This window comes from Magallana gigas, chromosome 4, assembly GCF_963853765.1.
Source record: "Magallana gigas chromosome 4, xbMagGiga1.1, whole genome shotgun sequence".
NCBI lineage: Eukaryota > Metazoa > Mollusca > Bivalvia > Ostreida > Ostreidae > Magallana > Magallana gigas.
Genome location: NC_088856.1, coordinates 34,174,258 through 34,193,750, shown reverse-complemented (window position 1 = coordinate 34,193,750; position 19,493 = coordinate 34,174,258). Strand labels below are relative to the sequence as shown.

At 34.3% G+C, this 19,493-nt stretch overlaps 1 protein-coding gene and 1 long non-coding RNA gene across 3 annotated transcripts; one reads left to right on the top strand and one right to left on the bottom strand.

Moving 5' to 3' along the window:
• The first annotated feature begins 2,767 nt into the window (after positions 1-2,767).
• On the top strand, positions 2,768-18,988 carry LOC105321154 (inter-alpha-trypsin inhibitor heavy chain H4). 2 transcript variants are annotated; one of them, XM_066082194.1, is made up of 16 exons: positions 2,768-2,929; positions 3,178-3,326; positions 3,523-3,633; positions 3,864-4,108; positions 4,295-4,458; positions 5,821-6,106; positions 10,888-11,591; positions 11,853-11,946; positions 12,034-12,069; positions 12,624-12,701; positions 13,786-13,812; positions 17,501-17,557; positions 17,842-17,919; positions 18,006-18,128; positions 18,278-18,514; positions 18,681-18,988. In XM_066082194.1, the coding sequence occupies exons 1-16, from the start codon at positions 2,846-2,848 to the stop codon at positions 18,875-18,877; spliced, it is 2,670 nt and encodes an 889-aa protein (XP_065938266.1). In that variant the 5' UTR covers positions 2,768-2,845; the 3' UTR covers positions 18,878-18,988. The 2 variants fall into 2 exon arrangements, with proteins under 2 accessions (XP_065938266.1, XP_034307064.2); XM_034451173.2 differs by having other exon boundaries at positions 17,489-17,557.
• LOC136274704 (uncharacterized) lies at positions 13,843-16,588 on the bottom strand. The gene is made up of 3 exons (XR_010713133.1): positions 16,283-16,588; positions 15,822-15,918; positions 13,843-15,441 (listed from the first exon to the last, which is right to left on the bottom strand). It is a non-coding gene; the product is annotated as an uncharacterized lncRNA (long non-coding RNA).
• Positions 18,989-19,493: the final 505 nt, after the last annotated feature.

Below are 19,493 nucleotides of genomic sequence, written 5' to 3'. Positions count from 1 at the left end.
CCTAAGATTTATGATGTATTTGTAGCTTTAAGCTAATGAACTTAATAGCAAAAATTTCAATATTATAAAAAAGATAGACTAAATAAAACAATGGCTTTAAAAAGTCTTGAATTTTAGCAGGCAGATTGTAAAATGTAGAACCTATTTAACCAGTATTTTAAAGTAAATTTTACTGTTCACTCCGATCTTAACTGTCATAAACAACAGCAAGTCAAAGAATTATTATGATGGGCTGTTGTCATAAATCAAAATGAATCCAAACCAACGAAAACATTTTACAACAAAGGTGTTCTTTTTAGAAACCCGATGGAAAGAGAACTTTTATAACTATTTCGGAAAAAGAAAAAAAAAACCAAACTTACGTATGAACAAACAAACGAAACATAATAACACATTTCTTCTAAATGAAATCTCGATTTTTGTTGTAAAATTAAAATAATCGAAGGTAGACGTATAGGGAACTCAAATATTTTTGTAACATTTTGATGTTATCAAAATACTTTTCAAGTCATCGATTGGACTGTATTGAACTATACGTCACAAAATGTGATTTGCAGTCTTTCCACAGATGAAGACCATGGAAAATGTAAATATAAAAAACAACAGTGATAAGAATGTTATCTAAGTTTATATCATTCATGTCGGCGAGCGTCATACAAAAATTCAATCACTCGTAAGTTTACGTCAACCAGCGTCTAGGTAATGGCGCCTATACATTGGTCTGTTCTGTTAACGTAATGTTGAAGCCGACAATAAATCAGGGATCAGGGACTTAAAAACTTTTTAAAATCCATTTTTAGCAACAACTTCAAAAAGATTTTAGAAAACTTTTTCAGCAGATGGGCAGATAAAAACAAAAAATGTACATTTATTCATTTAATTATACAGCATTGTCCCAACTTTATAACATGTTTAGGAGACACACGTTTATGAGTATGAGTAGGTAAACTGTAGGTGTAATGAGGGAAAGCAGTATAGAATACTAAGTATTCCTGAAAATGGAGCAATGTCAAATAAAATGATAAAAACCAACACGAGTGAACAGTAAATAAACTACATGTACTCTGATTTCAATGTTGATTTTAAAACAAAGATTGAACAATAAAACTTTGATTTCAGTTTTGGTGATTTTTTTTTATTTAATAAAAAAATGAATGATACAGCATAAATCTACTTTGATTTTAAATTTATGATTTCAAAAAAATCCAATTTAAACAATATAGCATAATAAAACTACTTTAATATCAACTGTGATGGTTTATTTTAAACAAAATATTGGTCAATATAAAATAACAAAATAATTAACTCCTAGAATTTTTGTCATCGATGATAAAGGTTTGAAGTGATACATTTATACTGTATACATGTTACCTTCTCACCATTATTAGCGTATAATGATATTATATTATAAATCGACCTGTCTATAACGTCATGATCAACTGGTCTCACTTTAATCATTAATCATTTAACTCGTGGTTTAAAGTGCGTAAAATTTGATTCAATCCAAGGATCAAACGATCAAAATTTAAATATCAATTCACACTAGTTCCCAATTAGCGATATCAACATTTAAGATGAATATCCAAAGATACAGAGATAACGCAGTTTTCACTCCGATTTATGAATTTCCTATAAAATTGCTAAGACTATGGAAATGGCTCCATCACGTATTTTGAAAGAAGTAATATAATTCGCTATTGTGAAGATAGTCATTTATACGTATGGATCTTTATTTACATCACAAACCAAGCAATTAATCAAATGAACGTGAGCAGATTTACATTAAATACCTGAAAATGCAAAAAAAAAAAAAAAAAAAAAATCATTTACAGTACTTTCTAAAAACAGGAACGTGAGACTTGTAGCTAGAGTTTAGGAACGTGAGACTGGTAGCTAGGAACGTGAGACTTGTAGCTAGGAACGTGAGACTTGTAGCTAGGAACGTGAGACTTGTAGCTAGAGTTTAGGAACGTGAGACTTGTAGCTAGGAACGTGAGACTTGTAGCTAGAGTTTAGGAACGTGAGACTTGTAGCTAGGAACGTGAGACTTGTAGCTAGGAACGTGAGACTTGTAGCTAGAGTTTAGGAACGTGAGACTGTAGCTAGATTTGTAGCTAGAGTTTAAGAACGTGAGACTTGTATCTAGAGTTTAGAAACGTGAGACTTGTAGCTAGAGTTTAGTAACGTGGGACTTGTAGCTAGAGTTTAGGAACGGGAGACTTGTAGGTAGAGTTTAGGAACGTGAGACTTGTAGCTAGAGTTTAGGAACGTGAGACTTGTAGCTAGAGTTTAGGAACGCGTGCACCTCGTTGACTGCTGGTTGATGACCGCTCAAAATGACGATAAAAGCGGCCAGCATCGCCCTGGGTACTACTCCCTGATGATGATCCATGAGGCCACGCCTGTCAGCCATCACCGAGGCCTGATGAATAGGGATGGCAACAGTTGTGTTTTAAAAGTATACAAAAGATTGATGTTTACGTCAGCATTACCTATCTGATTATATAGGCCTCAGTTAACTAAACTATTGCTCTAAAAATATGAATTACCTTCATAAACATATATTAGTTTGACCTACAGCTATGATGAAGTTTACTCATGTCATGATTCATCATTGTGTAAATCATGCAAACAAAATAAGATTAAAGTTTTTTTGCGTATGCAAAATTATGATAATTCAACAGGAGCGTTTTTTGATGCATTATAGCTTTGAGGTATCTTAAATATTTATGTTCGCGACAAAGTATTGGATCATTTTAACAAACACATTTGAACCAATGAAAAAGAATTTCACAACTTTTGTTCCTATATAAAAGTATATTCGACTCTGTTATGTAATGTCAAAATGAGATTCAAAGGAGAAATGTGGTCATCATTCGTTGTCTTTTCATTATTTTGGATTTCAATATGTGGACAGTACCTACCAAAGGTTCGTTGTTTGTTATCTTGCTTTGGATACTCCTTTTGTTGCTAATTAATTCTGTCAATCGTCACAGCCACTACATTGTACTATATCATAAAACCAATTTGCAATTTGTTTTGGAGAATAATCAAGTTTACATGTAAGGCTAGTATATAAACACAATTAAAGAAGTTTCGGAGAATAATCAAGTTTACATGTAAGGCTAGTATATACTATATAAACATAATTACCTATACCTATATTGACAATTTCAGATAACGTACCTACACGTGGTGTCGGAGATTGACTACCGCTTCTCTAAGACAATTGTGACCAGTAAAATGGTCAACCAGAAGCCGTTTGCGACAGAAGCTAAATTTGATATCGATTTACCAAACGAAGCCTTTATAACTGCTTTCAAACTGTAAGGGTTATAATTTATTCCACAATTTTTTTTTAAATAACATTTGCTTTACACATACTTTATCCCCTTTTTGTTAAATTGTTACTGATTTGTATTTTTCATCAACCTGTATATATAAATACATATCACTGAACCAAAATACATATTTTCTTATAAGACTTAATTGAAAATTTTCTTTACCGATTTTGTAATTAAGAACAGTGAATGGAAGGGACTACCACGGGGATGTTAAAGAAAGAGAGATTGCACGACGACAATTCGAGGCCGCCAAGGCTCGTGGTGAAACCGCCGGACACATCATCTCCAGGTAAATGTCCCATAAATGAAGATGTCGTGTACATTTTCAAATCTAAATGTCACACAGTGTCAGAAACACTGCTTGGTCCAATATTTTCTTGTGGTTCGTATTTTTATAAGTCGAGGTTCTTTGTTCAAATCTTATATATATAAGGGTAAAACGAGGATTCTAAAGAGCAATTTTTTAAAACTGTGGACACTCTTAAGTAAGTCGGTGAAATATCACATCCTTATGTACAGGCCAAGGAATACAAATAGCTTCCAAGTCCAAGTGAATGTAGAAGCGTTGGGGGAAGTGAAGTTTGAATTAGTGTACCGAGAGCTTCTAAAAAGAACCAAAGGCTACTACAATCATATCATCTACCTGAACCCCGGGCAGCTGGTGGAGGATTTCCTGATCACTGTGATGATCACTGAGTCTCGTACAGTCACTTATGTCAAGATCCCCCCGCTACAGAAGGGACTGCTGGCAGAGGGACCACTAGGCAAGTCAAATGACGGGTAGAAATCTGCTAGTGGAGTACAAAACGTTCTGAACCCAGAATAACGAGAAAATCAGACTTGACCTACACATTTTTCTTTTTCTGTTCAACAATTGCTTTTCATTTCATCTCTTTCTAAACTACAATAATGACTGAATATAAGTCGGTGCAATGAAAAAAATATTTCAGGTGATAACGAATTAGCGCAGGTTGAATTCCTTTCTAAAACACAAGTGTTGGTGACGTATCAGCCGACGCTACAACAGCAGGCCGCCCTGTCGGACGGGGGCGTGTCAGGCCAGTTCATCGTCCAGTATGACGTAGAGAGGTTCAATGACGCTGGTGAAATATTGGTGAGTAAGAGAGAGAGAGAGAGAGAGAGAGAGAGAGAAAGTACACGCAAATATCCTAAATAAAAAGAGACATTTATTTTTTACTTTAATGGACAAAAAGCAACAACTTTAATAAGTCGCACCAGAAAACTTATTTATCATTCAAATATATGTGCTAACTGTACTCTCAATTATAAATCCAGTTTCATTTGGATAATAAAAAAATAACTTCATCACAGAAAAACCGACAGTTTTTTTGTCATGTTTTCCCTAACAAGGAATCTGTTACATTAAAAAATATAAAAGGCCCGATAACATTGTTTTTTGTAACAATTTTTAAAGGGACTTGAAAGCAATATTAGATAAAGAATTAAACGTATTTACTATAACTTGTATAACATGGTTTGTGGAAAGTGCGTTGTAACAATGGTTTCCTTATGTATTTTGAATGATTCACCATGCAATTGAATGTTAAAAGTCGAGGAACAAGCGAGGTAATGAGGGAAAAAAGTGTTTGTTATGTAAACAATGCTCGAATCTTATATTTGTTTACAAATAATGTAAAGTATGGAATAACCGTTTCTTTGACAAAATTGCTCGTGGCAAACAATTGTAAGGTGAACTGATTTAATGTGTTCATCAATAAAATTATCCACAGAAGAAAGAAACATATGATTGAAATTTATACCAATGAAATACAAATGAAAACAATTAGCAAGACTCGAAAAAATTTCAAACCCTGTATCCTGCTTGTAAATCGTTTTTTGACTTTCAAATTTTGGAGAAGCATGAACAATGCCAATATTGAAAAATACATAGGCTAGGGAAAACAACAACAAAACAAAACAAAAGATTCCAAACCCTATATCTTGCATATAACTCAACATTTAACTTTCAAATCTTGACAAAGCAACAAAAAATTCCCGTATTTATCATTCTAAATATTAAAAATGGAAAACAAAATCTAAAATGTTGAGTGAGTTCAACTCCCTTTTCATTAATATATTATTCAGGCAGTGATTCTATTAGTTTATTATGCATCATTTCAGTGGATGGGCGAAGGCCAATCTTTCGAACAAGAAAATATAACTCCCTGCAAGCCATATTCTACGTCTTAAATAAAATCAAATAAAAAAAGAACGTTTATAAAAATTTATATCTGCGGTCGATAAAAGAGGTTTTCTTTAGATAGGCATTGTAAACACCTCATTTTCGGAGGTCCAGCTGTCAAATCTGGTCGAATAAAGCGACGTGATGGGTAGATCTTTCAATATCTGAGTATACTTTAATAGTTCATAAGGTTTACAGCATATGCATAATTAATGCAACACTTGCAAATGGATGCAATGTGTACTTGAATTCATTCCGCTAGTTTTATTTTAGGTCATGGACGGATGGATAGTGCACTATTTTGCCCCTGAGGGGTTACCTCCCATTCCCATGGATATCATCTTGGTCTTTGACAAGAGTGGCTCAATGTTAGGTCGCAAAATGAGCCAACTGCAGGCTGCTTTGATCAAAATTTTGGACGACACAAAAGATATCGACAGAATTATGTTGCTTTCATTTTCCCATACTGTCCACTCGTGGAATAGAGGCTTGGTGGCAGCTGACCGCAACAATAAAGAGGCAGCAAAGCAGTACATCAGAGAACAGATGGCATTTGGAGGTAAGTATTAGTAACGTGTACCGCTTTCATTTAATGGATGTCAATGGCCAAGGCAGTGGATGTATCTGATGCTTATTAAGGCAAACATCTCTTGATATATCCAAGCTGCAGGTCTGCAGATCTCGGTCTGAAAAATCCATGCGCGTTAAAAAGTTGCAGTTTATGGCGCACAAAAATTGAGCTAGTTGTGATTAATCTTATTTCGACACAAATTGTGTGGAAAAAATAGTACCGCTAAATTATTCAGGCTAATATCGTCATATTACCTATCCGAGACTTTCTGTTAAAAACACTATTTGATCTGAAAGAATAAAATATGTTAAATATTCACGTGAGGATCGCAGTTTTTAATCTAGCATTGCATGATTTACATGTATTTTGGACCTCATCGTGTCAATAACAGCGGTCAAGTGAGCGGACAAATTGGAATAATGCGCGTTCGTGCCGAATGATTTGTCCGGTCCTCCGACGGTAGTTAGTGACACGACGACGTAAAAATATACCGCTAAATCATTATATGCTTATTTTTACATTTCCTTACTGAAAAAATTCATTATTTCATTAAATAAATCGGTAAAAATTGCAGACCATGGGGGGGGGTGTTAAATTAATAAGAGCAAGAACAGCTGTTTAGTAAAACTAGTTTAAACTAGATCTCTCATACACCGTTTAGATGACCCCTGGGTCCTGAAAATATATAATCCATGAAAAATAACTCGTAAAATTTTGGTTGAAACAATAGAGTCAATTTTATTGTTTAATAATTGTTAATCATGGTGTTTAAACAACATGTATGAAACGTATTTTTAAACCGATAACATAAAAATCAGGTTTGAAATCTTCTTATGTAAATTACATGTAAATTCATAGTAAGTAATTAGGCTGTTGCATTTAAAGGCATTAAAAGATGTAAAAACATAATTTAAGGGAAAACAAAGTAAAATGTAAATACATGCATAATTATGCAAACAAACTGCACCATGTACTTCACTTTAGAATATCAGAGGCAATTAAAGTGAAGTTAAAAGAAGTAAAATGTCCGAGGATTTCTTGGAATGAAATCTTTGTACAGAGGTTGTTAGGAAAAAGATTGACCTGTCCAAAACTAGTGCAATTTTCTGTGCGCCGAAAATTGCAACTTTTTAACACGTACGCAACTGTAGCTGCATTGTCTTCCATCCGATTTTTTTTCAGACCGGGAGCTACAAACTATCCAAATTATGTACTCAAATAATATAAAAACTTTTGAAAATAATATACACTTTAAGCTCTGATCACGAAATGAATATTTCTTATACCAATTAAAGTTAACTTCTAGAAGTAAGTAAAAATTCACGTTTAAAATGAAATTACAATCTTTGTGGCTTGTAATCTTTCAATGTGATTCTTTAATTAAGGATGTATTAGTCTTTAGAGTGGGTTTTTTTCTTTCAACGTGAGTAGTACATTGTTTATTCTGAAACTTATTATGTTTTTAGCTCACCTGAGCTGAAAGCTCAAGTGAGCTATTCTGATCACATTTTGTCCGTCGTCCGTCCGTCCGTCCGTCCGTCCATCTGTCCGTCTGTAAACTTTTTACATTTTGAACTTCTTCTCTAAAACCGCTTATCCAATTTCAACCAAATTTGGCACATAGCATCTTTATGGGAGGGCGAATATAAATTGCAGAAATAAAAGTCCGATCTGTTTTCAAAGCGCAGAAAACCTTGATATTGTAAAAAAAGGGGGGTGCATTTTTAAAAATCTTCTTCTCAAGAACTACCGAGGGAAATTTAACGTAGTTTAGCATATATTATCCTTATGGGAAGGAAAATATAAATTGCAAAAATTAAGGGGTATTTCTGTTTCAAATGTGACTTATTACAAAAATAATAATAAAGGAAAGGCGTGTTTCAATCAGTTTAATAGCTTCGGGCTCGGCATCCGGTAAAATGGGTAGGCAAGACTTGGCCAGGGCAAAACAAAAGATTGGCACTTATTAATCTGCCAATCTCATTAAAATTTCAGGATAATTGATGGACTAGTATATTTGTATTCGCTGTAAATATTGCTGCAAAATAATACGTATATGGAATTGACGATTGTCGATCTGCCCCGGCTTTTATTTTGCCACGGCCCGGGTTTGCATACCCATTTTACCTAGACTCGTATTCCATACTTCTAAAACGAGGTTCTTTGTTTAAAGCAGCCATGACATTATACGAAAAAGGGTCGATCTGACTATGATGAATTTGCTTGTTGTGCAACAGTTCGCGTATGAAAGGAAATTTTGAAACATGCAAAATATATTGGTGCCGATTTTGTGAAGTAAATTGAGGCTAAATATTTCAATGCGTTGACCAGTTTTCACACATGACGTTGGTGTTCGCTTGTTCTGAATTTCGTTTCGTTTTCATTATTTATGCTTTGTAACCTGGAAACTATCGTCTGTATTTCGTGATTTTTACGTATCAAATCAAACAGAGACTTCGGTAAATCAAACAGTTAACTGCTTACCTGCGCAAATTAAGCAAAATCTGATGTAGGGGTACTGAAATACAATTCATTCTATCGGTAATTCGGCATTATCTTTTGCGTAATGGTAGATTAATCCAATATGTTTTGTTGAGATGCTCGGCATTTTCTCGAGTTTATTCAGTTTAAATAGAGTTTGATATCGCTGACGGAAATATGTAGGTATATACATGTATATACGATTCATTTCGAAAAAATAAATTGTGTTCTTTATTTGTTATACATGTAGTGGATGTTTCTTGTGTTTAATTGTTTACAATTTCTATTTACTAACCATATTTAGGTGTTAAGCTTCGAATTATAAGCAAGATAAAGAGATTTGCTCACAATTCTATGTTTGTACACAGATCTTAAAAACTAAAGATTAAAAAAGTAAAAAATTTGTCAATATTTATTTAAGAAAATTTTCAAAGTCTGTTCTTCCAGAAACCAACTTTAACAACTTATTGTATTGTAAACTTAACCTTTTTAGCTCACCTGAGGGTGGGGCCACAATGGGGGGTCGAAGTTTAACAAATGAATATATAGAGTAAATCTTTAAAAATCTTCTTCTCAGAAACTAATCAGCCAGGAAAAGTAAAAACTTGTGTGAAAGCATCATCAGGTAATGTAGATGCAAATTTGTGAAAATCATGACCCCCGGGGGTAGGGTGGGGCCACAATGGGAGATCAGAGTTTAACATAGGAATATATATAGAGTTAATCTTTAAAAATCTTCTTCTCAGAAACTAATTGGCCAGAAAAGCTGACACTTGTGTGGAAGCATCCTCAGGTAGTGTCGATTCAAAATTGTGAAAATCATGACCCCCGGGGGCAGGGTGGGGCCACAATGGGGGGTCGAAGTTTAACATATGAATATATAAAGTAAATCTTTAAAAATCTTCTTCTCAGAAACTAATCAGCCAGGAAAAGTAAAAACTTGTGTGAAAGCATCATCAGGTAATGTAGATGCAAATTTGTGAAAATCATGACCCCCGGGGGTAGGGTGGGGCCACAATGGGAGATCAGAGTTTAACATAGGAATATATATAGAGTTAATCTTTAAAAATCTTCTTCTCAGAAACTAATTGGCCAGAAAAGCTGACACTTGTGTGGAAGCATCCTCAGGTAGTGTCGATTCAAAATTGTGAAAATCATGACCCCCGGGGGCAGGGTGGGGCCACAATGGGGGGTCGAAGTTTAACATATGAATATATAAAGTAAATCTTTAAAAATCTTCTTCTCAGAAACTAATCGGCCAGGAAAGCTGACACTTGTGTGGATGCATCCTAAGGTAGTGTAAACTCAAAGTTGTGAAAATCATGACCCCCGGGGGTAGGGTAGGGCCACAATGGGGGCTCGAAGTTTAACGAAGGAATATAGAGTAAATCTTTAAAAATCTTATTCTCATAAACTAATTAGCCAGCAAAGCTGAAACTTGTGTGGAAGCATCCTAAGGTAGTGTAGATTCAAAGTTGTTTTAAAGTTGTGAAAATAATGACCCCTGGGGGTAGGGTGGGGCCAAAATAAGGGGTCGAAGTTTAACATATGATTATATAGAGTAAATCTTCTTCTCAGAAACTAATCAGCCAGGAAAGCTGAAACTTGTGTGGAAGCATCCTCAGGTAGTGTAGATTCAAATTTGTGAAAATCATAACCCTGGGGGTAGGTTTGGGCCACAATGGGAGGTCTATGTTTTACATAGGAATAAACAGAGTAACTCTTTAAAAATCTTCTTCTCAGAAACTAATCAGTCAGGAAAGCTGAAACTTGTGTGAAAGCATCCTCAGGTAGTGTAGATTCAAAGTTGTGAAAATCATGATCCCCAGGGGTAGGGTGGGGCCACAATGGGGGGGGGGGGTTGGTTCAAAGCTTAACAAAGGAATATATAGGGTAAATTTTTAAAAATCTTCTTAGAAACTAATCAGCCAGATGATTCTTTATAATTATGAAGACTTTGGCCCCAGGACAATTCTTTGGCCTCACGAGAAGGTTCAGAGATTGATGTACGTTTATATCCCATATATAAACTATTGTTAAGGATCTTTTTGAGAACTGCAATACTCAACATATGATATAACTATAAAACCATCCTGTTAGATAAGGGACTAATGATTATAAACATAAGAATATCCAGGGGAAAATGGATTTTATTTATACAGGATCTACATGTATTATTGTACATTGTCCAGATAGTTTGTATTATGACCCCTATTGTTCCTCAGGTGAGCGATGTGGCCCATGGGCCTCTTGTTTAGTAAATAATATGATAAATATTATTCTTTAAGGAACGAACATCAACCTTGGCATCACAGAAGGACTGCGTGAACTGAAAACCTATAACCACGGCGACCGACCCGCCCTCATGATTTTCCTCACTGACGGCAAAGCAACAGCAGGGGTAACAGACACGGACAGAATTCTGCAAAATATCATAAATGCTAACACTTATAATATCCCCATATTTGCTCTTGCTTTTGGAAGAGAGGCAGATTACACAATTTCTAAAAAGATCGCGGCAAAGAATTTTGGTTTTGCGCGCAAAATTTTCGAAGATGCCGATGCAACACTGCAGATTACAGGATTTTATGACGAGATATCCAGTTTACTCCTGGAAGATGTCAACTTTAAATACCTGGATGGAGCGCTCTATGACAGTACCGTCACCGACAGGCGCTTCAATAACTACTTCAAGGGCTCGGAACTCGTCGTCGCTGGAAAATCAGACGATATCAACAGGCTGCAACAAGGAATGAAAATCTCGGCAACGGGATACGGTCACCGCAACATTTCTATAAATTATCCCCCGAATCAATGCACCATTCTCCCTTACAAAGACCAAGGATTGCCCCCTGGGGAAAGACATCCTGGAATGATGGAAAAACTCTGGGCTTATTTAACTATTAAACAGTTGCTGAAGAAGATGGATGCCACCGACATTTATCAAGAAATAAAACAGATAGAAAATGAGATTCTAACTATTTCATTGAAGGTATAGCATTTCACCATAATCAATAAGTTACAACAGATAAAATATTACACTTTTAATAAGTAACTTATTGAAGATATATATTCATCTAATTACAAATAGTCAATTAGTGAATGTCACGTATTTGTTCTATACAGATAAAGATGGCCTTCTCGGGTTCTGAGATCAGTTTAAGATTTTTAAAGCTTAATATTTAATTTTGATTGATATGTGTTATAATGATTGTAAAACATCATTGTAAAGCTTTTAAATTTGTGATTGTAGTATCAATTTGTAACCCCATTAACATCTATGGTTGTAACATTGCCTAACCAACAAAAAGTAGAGCCATGCTCGTGCGGGGCGATACCAAGAGCTGGTAGGTTTAACGCTCATCAATTTTGTTTAGATAATAACCGATATCATGAAAGTCTTTTACTCCTCTTTAAAATTATTTTTTATTTAGGTCAAGGTTTAACAAATGGCCCCCTACCTATGCCAGGTGAGTACAAGAAAAAAATACTTATGTACATTTTATTATTTTTCTAATGTATAATTTTAAAAGATCTAAAACGCTTGAATATTGCTTTTACATCGTGGTTTACTTAGTATTCGTATTCTTTTTAATGATATACCGTTTTCACCAATTACTCAATGATTACTGAGAACTGTATACAAAATTTTATTTGCGACGATTTTTTGGCGATTGACAAGTGCTAAATTGTTTCAAAACGAATATAGTTTGCGAAACAATAAACGTTTTGAAGCCTGGTTTGCCAGAAGATATGCGTCTGCAATATTAATGCTCTTGATTCTTGCAAAATTCACCCACCAGCAAAAAGGCTGGTACATGTAAACAGTTAATGTATTCTGTCGATTAAAGAATGACCGTGACAATACTTTAAGGACCCGATTCCTGGTGACCTAATATGTTTAACCGTCATTAAAGACAGAACAAGAGGTGAAGACTCGGTCTGTAGTCCACTCAACTGTAAACATTGATAGCAATTTTTTTTTAACTTTGTAAAGTAAATCAATACTTCTTGTAACGTGCAGGTGCAGGTGACCCTTTCCGTCCTGGTCAGTCCAACCCGCCCTTTGATCATTCCGATATTGACAAACACCTCGGTTCCTGTAAGTAACGGCTGGGTTTTTTTTAAGTGTTTACACACATTCATTTGCAGTCATTGATCACTACATGTTTCCATGTTCTAAGTTTTTGACAACATCAGAACTGCGTGTACTAGATAATCTGTAGCGTTCAGAAGTAAATAATTTGACATCCAATTCAACATCTGTATCAATATTAAATCTTTAGATTTATTGTCAACGTATATTCATAAGAGAATTCGTATCTACATGTACCACATATTCCTCTATACATAAAATTATCTAATATCCTCTCATCAATGATCAATCATCTAGTCCTACTTACATAAAAATAATCTGATATCTTACTATTATTAACCGCATTCTAGTACATGACTTGTTCTTTTTATTATAGTTACTTGATAGATTACTATAATTTATAATTCATCTTGTAGTTTATTATTATATTATCTGAGATTTTATTTTTTATTTGTCAACCTTCTAGTGCTCAAACAAGCCTCTATATAGTTATCTACTTTGTAACCCTTTATATACATGTAATTATCTTTCATCTTACGTGTACAGTGCTATTAACTATCCGCCTACTTATCCTTTATAAACTTCATAAATCTGATATCTTACTATTAGTATTTGTTATCCACCCCCTAGTCTTCTGTATAATTGTCTGATATCTTACTGTTAATTATCCAACTTCTTGTCCTTTATACAATTATCTGATATTTTACTGTTAATTATCCAACTTCTTGTCCTTTATACAATTATCTGATATTTTACTGTTAATTATCCAACTTCTTGTCCTCTATATAATTATCTGATATTTTACTGTTAATTATCCAACTTCTTGTCCTCTATATAATCTGATATATTACAATTTAAAATCCACCGTCTAGTCCTCTTTTCAAAAAATTAAGCGGAGAAAATTATTCACACATGAGGGTCATGCCTCGACAAATTTCAACACTACACATTGGGCCTACAGAAATTTTTTTACCAAATGCTAAATGAACGTATTCTACTTCTATTCACAGTGGTTTTCTTTTTCAAACTTCTGTAATAACTAAGTAACAAGTTCAATCTGATGTAATTTTATACACTTTCCATATTTCAGTGCCAATAAGTGGAATACCTGGGTTAGGTAAAGTAGACATGGATACATACTATTTTGTTAGTAAAGACGGATGACTGAAATAATATACAGCAAAATGTGCCACATACGTTTCACATACGTTAAACATGTGTGATACGTATGTGACCTCACGTACGTTTAACGTGATTTAAGTACCACGTGTGTTTAACGTACGTTAATGAACATATGTGAAACGTATGTTACACGTGTGTTAGACATACGTGATACATTCCATATGTTTTACGTATGTGGATCAAACGTACGTTTTTCACATGAATTACATACATATCGCATGTAAATTGCTTAAAATTAAATTACTTAAATATTTTTAATTTTTCAGTTCATTCTTGATATACTTCATCTTGCTGCTTGAATCATTTCAATTAATTACTCAGTAACTTCAGTGGATCTTTGGAAACATTCATTTTGCATTTCCAGCTACTTGTTAATCTAAAATTAGAGTTACAGAAAAAAGACAGTTTCGAGATTAAAAATGAATTTAATTCCTTGAATGATTACATTTAGAATTATATTGTTGTCATTCTTCTGTGCTTTAACGAGGCCGAGTACAGAACGAGTACGCACGCTTTCGCGCAGCGTTTCATTTGTATTGTGACGTCATATTTTTGCTTGGTTGACGCCATGGCGTGATAGTTTCAACTGCAGATATTCAGCGAAAATAGTTGAAAATATCTCGTTTGATGCGTAAAAATAATGTTATATTGTGGAATAAACATAAATGTCTCGAAGTATAAGCTATATTTGGGCTCGGGTCAAAAACGTGAAGAGGGTTCAGCAAGCCTAGCCCTCTGTCACGTTTTCTTAACCCGCCTAAATATAGCTTAATTCATATATTTCAAGAAAATAACCATGTATTTTATATTAATGACCCTTAATATGTGATGTTATATATTTTTTTATTACTTAAATATGTCTGAATGTTTTAATAATACTATATAGATCATCTTTTCCGCCTTTGTCAAATAAAAAATAGCCATTATCTGACTTATCTGGGAAATTGGGCATACAAAAATCAACTTTGATAAGACCCCTGGAACAAACCAGGAGGTAAAAGGTTTTTTTTATTTGACCATTTGATGCCTTTTAGCAATAACTTTAATATGTAGAACAGAAAAAGAAATCCCTAGGGCAGAAGTTTTGAAAAAATGTAAAAAATATGCAAAATTGATACATTTCAAGCAAAATCCCATAGGGTCCTATGTTAAAGATTAACAAACTTTGAGATGATCCCCTAAACAAACGATGTGGTAAAAGTCTTATTTTTTAATCGTAAAATAATAATTATATCAGTAGAAATTCATGTAAATAGTTTCATCCAAAAATCTAGGGCAGAACAAATTAGACCCGGCCTCGTTAATAGTTTCTGGAAAAAAACCAAAGAATTTTACATTAAATTTCATTTTATGATAAAGTAAATTTACAAATGCCTCGGTTGGGTTATTTATTTAACAATATTGTTAAAGAATAACAAGGGCAAAATAGAAGGTCAATCACAAGTATTAATTTGAAAAAATAATTTTTTACCTCCAGTACATGTATATTCATCCTGATTTTTGTCCACCACCAACTTCTTCCTTTTTAATGTTTTCCCATGACACTGCTTGTTTGAACTTCTTTCTAAAATATTAATACAAACTTAAGTACATACACGATAAGAGTTTTTAAATACACGATAAAAAATATAATTTATACATGTAAGCAAAAAACAACGTATACAGGTAAATATTTTTTATGCAAATAAGCTTGAATCATTTGGGTGAAATGATATTCTAAAGTACACTTACACATAGTTTCACATAGCCCCCAGAAAAGTGGGTGTATGTGTGCATGCATTTGGGGGGGGGGGGGGGGGGGCAACTCCTTGATAATTCACTTTTTATATGAAAATTTAAGTAAAATCTTTGCCGCAACAAAAAAAAAAAAATAGGGGGGTATTGGGTTGGGGGTGACTGGATACATGTCTGTATTAATCCTTATCCTTATCTAAATTGAATTACCTTAATCTGTCACTAAATTAAGCAACCACATTGCAACTGTCTTTGAACTCCGCGAAGAACTTTTGGATCCTGGATCATTCATTACAAAATCTTCAGGCTTCATCAAAACAGATCTTTGAAACTTCAGTATTAACTAAACTAAATAGCTGCTTAGTTGTAGCTCTCTGGGGAAACATCATTTTTATCGTCATTAATTCAACCCGAATTTTCCCGGAGAACACAGTTACAGCTCCGTGCTACATCACAGGGGCTCGTCACGAAGTTTTTTCAACCTTGCATATATACCACCTCTATACTATAAAATACACTTGTATTTTATAGTATAGAGGTGGTATATATGCAAGGTTGAAAAAACTTCGTGACGAGCCCCTGTGGCTACATGTTTACTCTTTTGACATCGGTAATTGTACGATATAATTTTCAAATGCAAGTAAATAAAACAAATACTTGACAATCATTACCTCTGCTAAATCCATCCTGCAGTTCGATCTTCTGCCTCCGTGACGTAAAAATGTGACGTATATTTTGTCATCGACAAAACTAAAACCGATTTCGTATTAATTCCGGATTCGTTATCGAATTAATTTTAAGAAGACACGTGGCTTCTGTTAATGAAACAACTTTATTTATACATAGTTTAAACCAATGAACACGCACAGTAGCAAGGCTTTTCTTCACACATGTTCACATGCATTCATTTCAAAGACATGAGTGATAAAGCAGCATCAGACATGTACATGCAGATCATGCGCGGATCCAGAATTTTTTTTTCCCGGGGGGGGGGGGGGGGGGGGTCCGAAGGATAATTGTGTTTGCCCGGGGGGGGGGGGGGGTCCGAGGCATATTTGCGATAATTTTACTGTGTAAATTTCATTAACTTTCATTTTCCGGTGGGGGGGGGGGGGGGGGGGGAGTTGGGATCCCTCCGACCCCCCCTTAGATCCGCGCATGCAGATAAAGTTATTCAAATGCATGCCTTCAGTTCACACATATGTAAAACATATATATTATTAACGCACCTGTAACATGGTTTTTTGAACTCATGTTAACCATGTGTTTATTAACATATGTGTAACATGTGGTTGAGATCTACATATGTAAAACATGTGATTCACATAATTATGTTTAACATGTGTAAAATTTAACGTATGTTAAACATATGTGATGTTGAACATATGTTACCACACGTATGTTAACCATGTGTTTCTCAACATATGTTTAACGTACGGTTTGACTTCACATGTGTGTAACGTATGTTTAACGTATGTTGTACGTGTGTTATGTTCAAACATATGTGAAACGTATGTGGCACAATTAGCTGTGTATACATGTTGCAAAGAAGTAAAGATCATGTTATATAAGACAAGATACATGTATACGATGTAACGAGTTTCCATTCAGTCTTCAGTAGTTCGTAATATATTTGGGAAATGGTTATGAATTGCGAATTCTTTTATTATTTTTTTTTCGAAATGGATACGAATCCGGTTGATATGACTTGTCACTGGTATACATGTATGTCTACAAACTATTCATTGTACAGGAATTTAAGCTTTTAATATATAATGCCTTACAGTTCTCATTTCATCTAAAATTAATCTATTAATCTGTCTCGCCTTTAACGGCATGCACATGGACTAATCGTTATTATTATTATTAATCAACAGGATTACCAAAAGGATTATTTGCAAAAACAGTAGGAAAAACTGTGGTATCAGACTCACCAAACACAGGAGGTAAAATCACCCCCCCCCCCCCCCAAAAAAAAAAAAAAAACCACAAAAAACCCCCACAAAATTGTTGAAAAGGCGTAACATTTTATATGAATCTACTTAGAAAAAGAGCCGTTTTGTTATCAAAATTTATTTTATTCTAGTTTTATGTGGAAACTCTACAGAAAAAAATAAAGTAACTTCGTAAATGACTTTCAGGATTGTGTGCATTATCAAAATTCTGATTCTCTTATCTCAGACTTTTTTTTTCCACCCACACGTATTTTTTTTGTTTGACTGTTCTGTAGCTAATGGAGGTAATGTAGCTAGTGATGTCAATGCTCCAGTCGTACCCCCCGCACCCCCCGTCAGCCCTTCTCTGTCAGGTATCTTTTATTTCATCTCTTGCATCTTTTCATGTGTTTTCTCTACATCATGAAAATTGATCTCATCTGTGTGTATTCTATCACAGCCACCTCAACCACCCCTCAGTTTGTGATCACGGTGACCGGGCTGAGTGATCCTTTGTGCTTCAATTTGCCACTAACCTCTGGAAAAGAGTACAAGTTATTAGATGCTGCAAGGGGTTCCTCTGGTGAGAAAACAAAGGTTTTTTTATTTATTTAATCAAACGTTTTCATATATTTATAATGTATTGTTTATATATGTAGCTAATGTGCAAATCGAACACATCTACTTCTTACAATTAAAACTTGCATTTTAACCAGGTGTTTATTTCGCTAGGTTATGTATTGGATGCAACCATTGGCAAAAGTTTAATTGAAAAACTGTCGGTTATCCGAAAGATAAGGCGTTTTTCGGTGCCTTCAACTGTGACCAAATCAAATGTCGAAGATACAGAAGTATACTCATACAATGAGATGGTCAGCGGGATGATTATTAAGGTGATCAGCAAAGCAGACGGACTGATGATTGTCATTGAAGTGAAGAATAACAGAGGAAACCCATCTGGAATACTTGGTATCTCTCTCTATCTGTCTCTGTCTCACTCTGTCTCTATCGCTCTTTCTCTCTCTCTTTGTGTGTCTTTCTCTCTTTCTCTCTCTCCCCCCCTCTCTCTCTCTGTGACGATAAGTAATTTCAATATATTTCTGTTTACATACTACAGTTTGTTTTATTTTTACAGGAATACTGAGAGATTTGCAAGCAACAGTTACAGCTAAATCTGGAAACCGATCTAGGCTATCGATCACCAGTGGCTCTCAGCAGATTGCGGCCACAGCAACCGAGGCCACATATACCGCCAACAACAAGTGCTTGTTTATAAAAGAGACAGATATTGCTAATCTTCAAATCGACGTTAACAGTTTTCTTAAACCTTGAATACAAAGTTATATTATTCCTGTAGATTTATGCTATGCAATTAAAATTCATTTGAAATATATGTATTAAAATTTAGAATGTACTATTGTTAATAGTACATACAATTGTTAATAGTACATGTTTTATTATGAAAAAATGACATTAACAAACCGTGTCTAATTAAGTAAATACTTATCTAGCGCTCTCAAAATGAGAGCGCAGCATTGTAATGACACTCCATTTTAAGCCACTTAGCATACATATATGCCAATTTATATTTTATGCATGTCTACATCGTTAATCATACAGACGAAATCTAAACTTAAACCATTTGTTATTATGGTAATTACTTTTTTTAAAGAAAATAATTATAGTATTATCAATACTACTTATGGGAGCTGTTCGGAAACTATTGAGACGTTTACTCCATTCAATTCAATTTATTGTGCTTTAGCTTAACAATTCATTGGAATGCAAAGTATAATAGATATAAAATTATATTACAAACTTGCAATGTCCAGTAGAAGAGTTGGCATATTAAGAGAATAACTTGCACATAACATGCATAAAATATAAATTGGTATATATGTATGCTAAGTGGCTTAAAATTGCGTATCATTACAATGCTGTGCTCTCA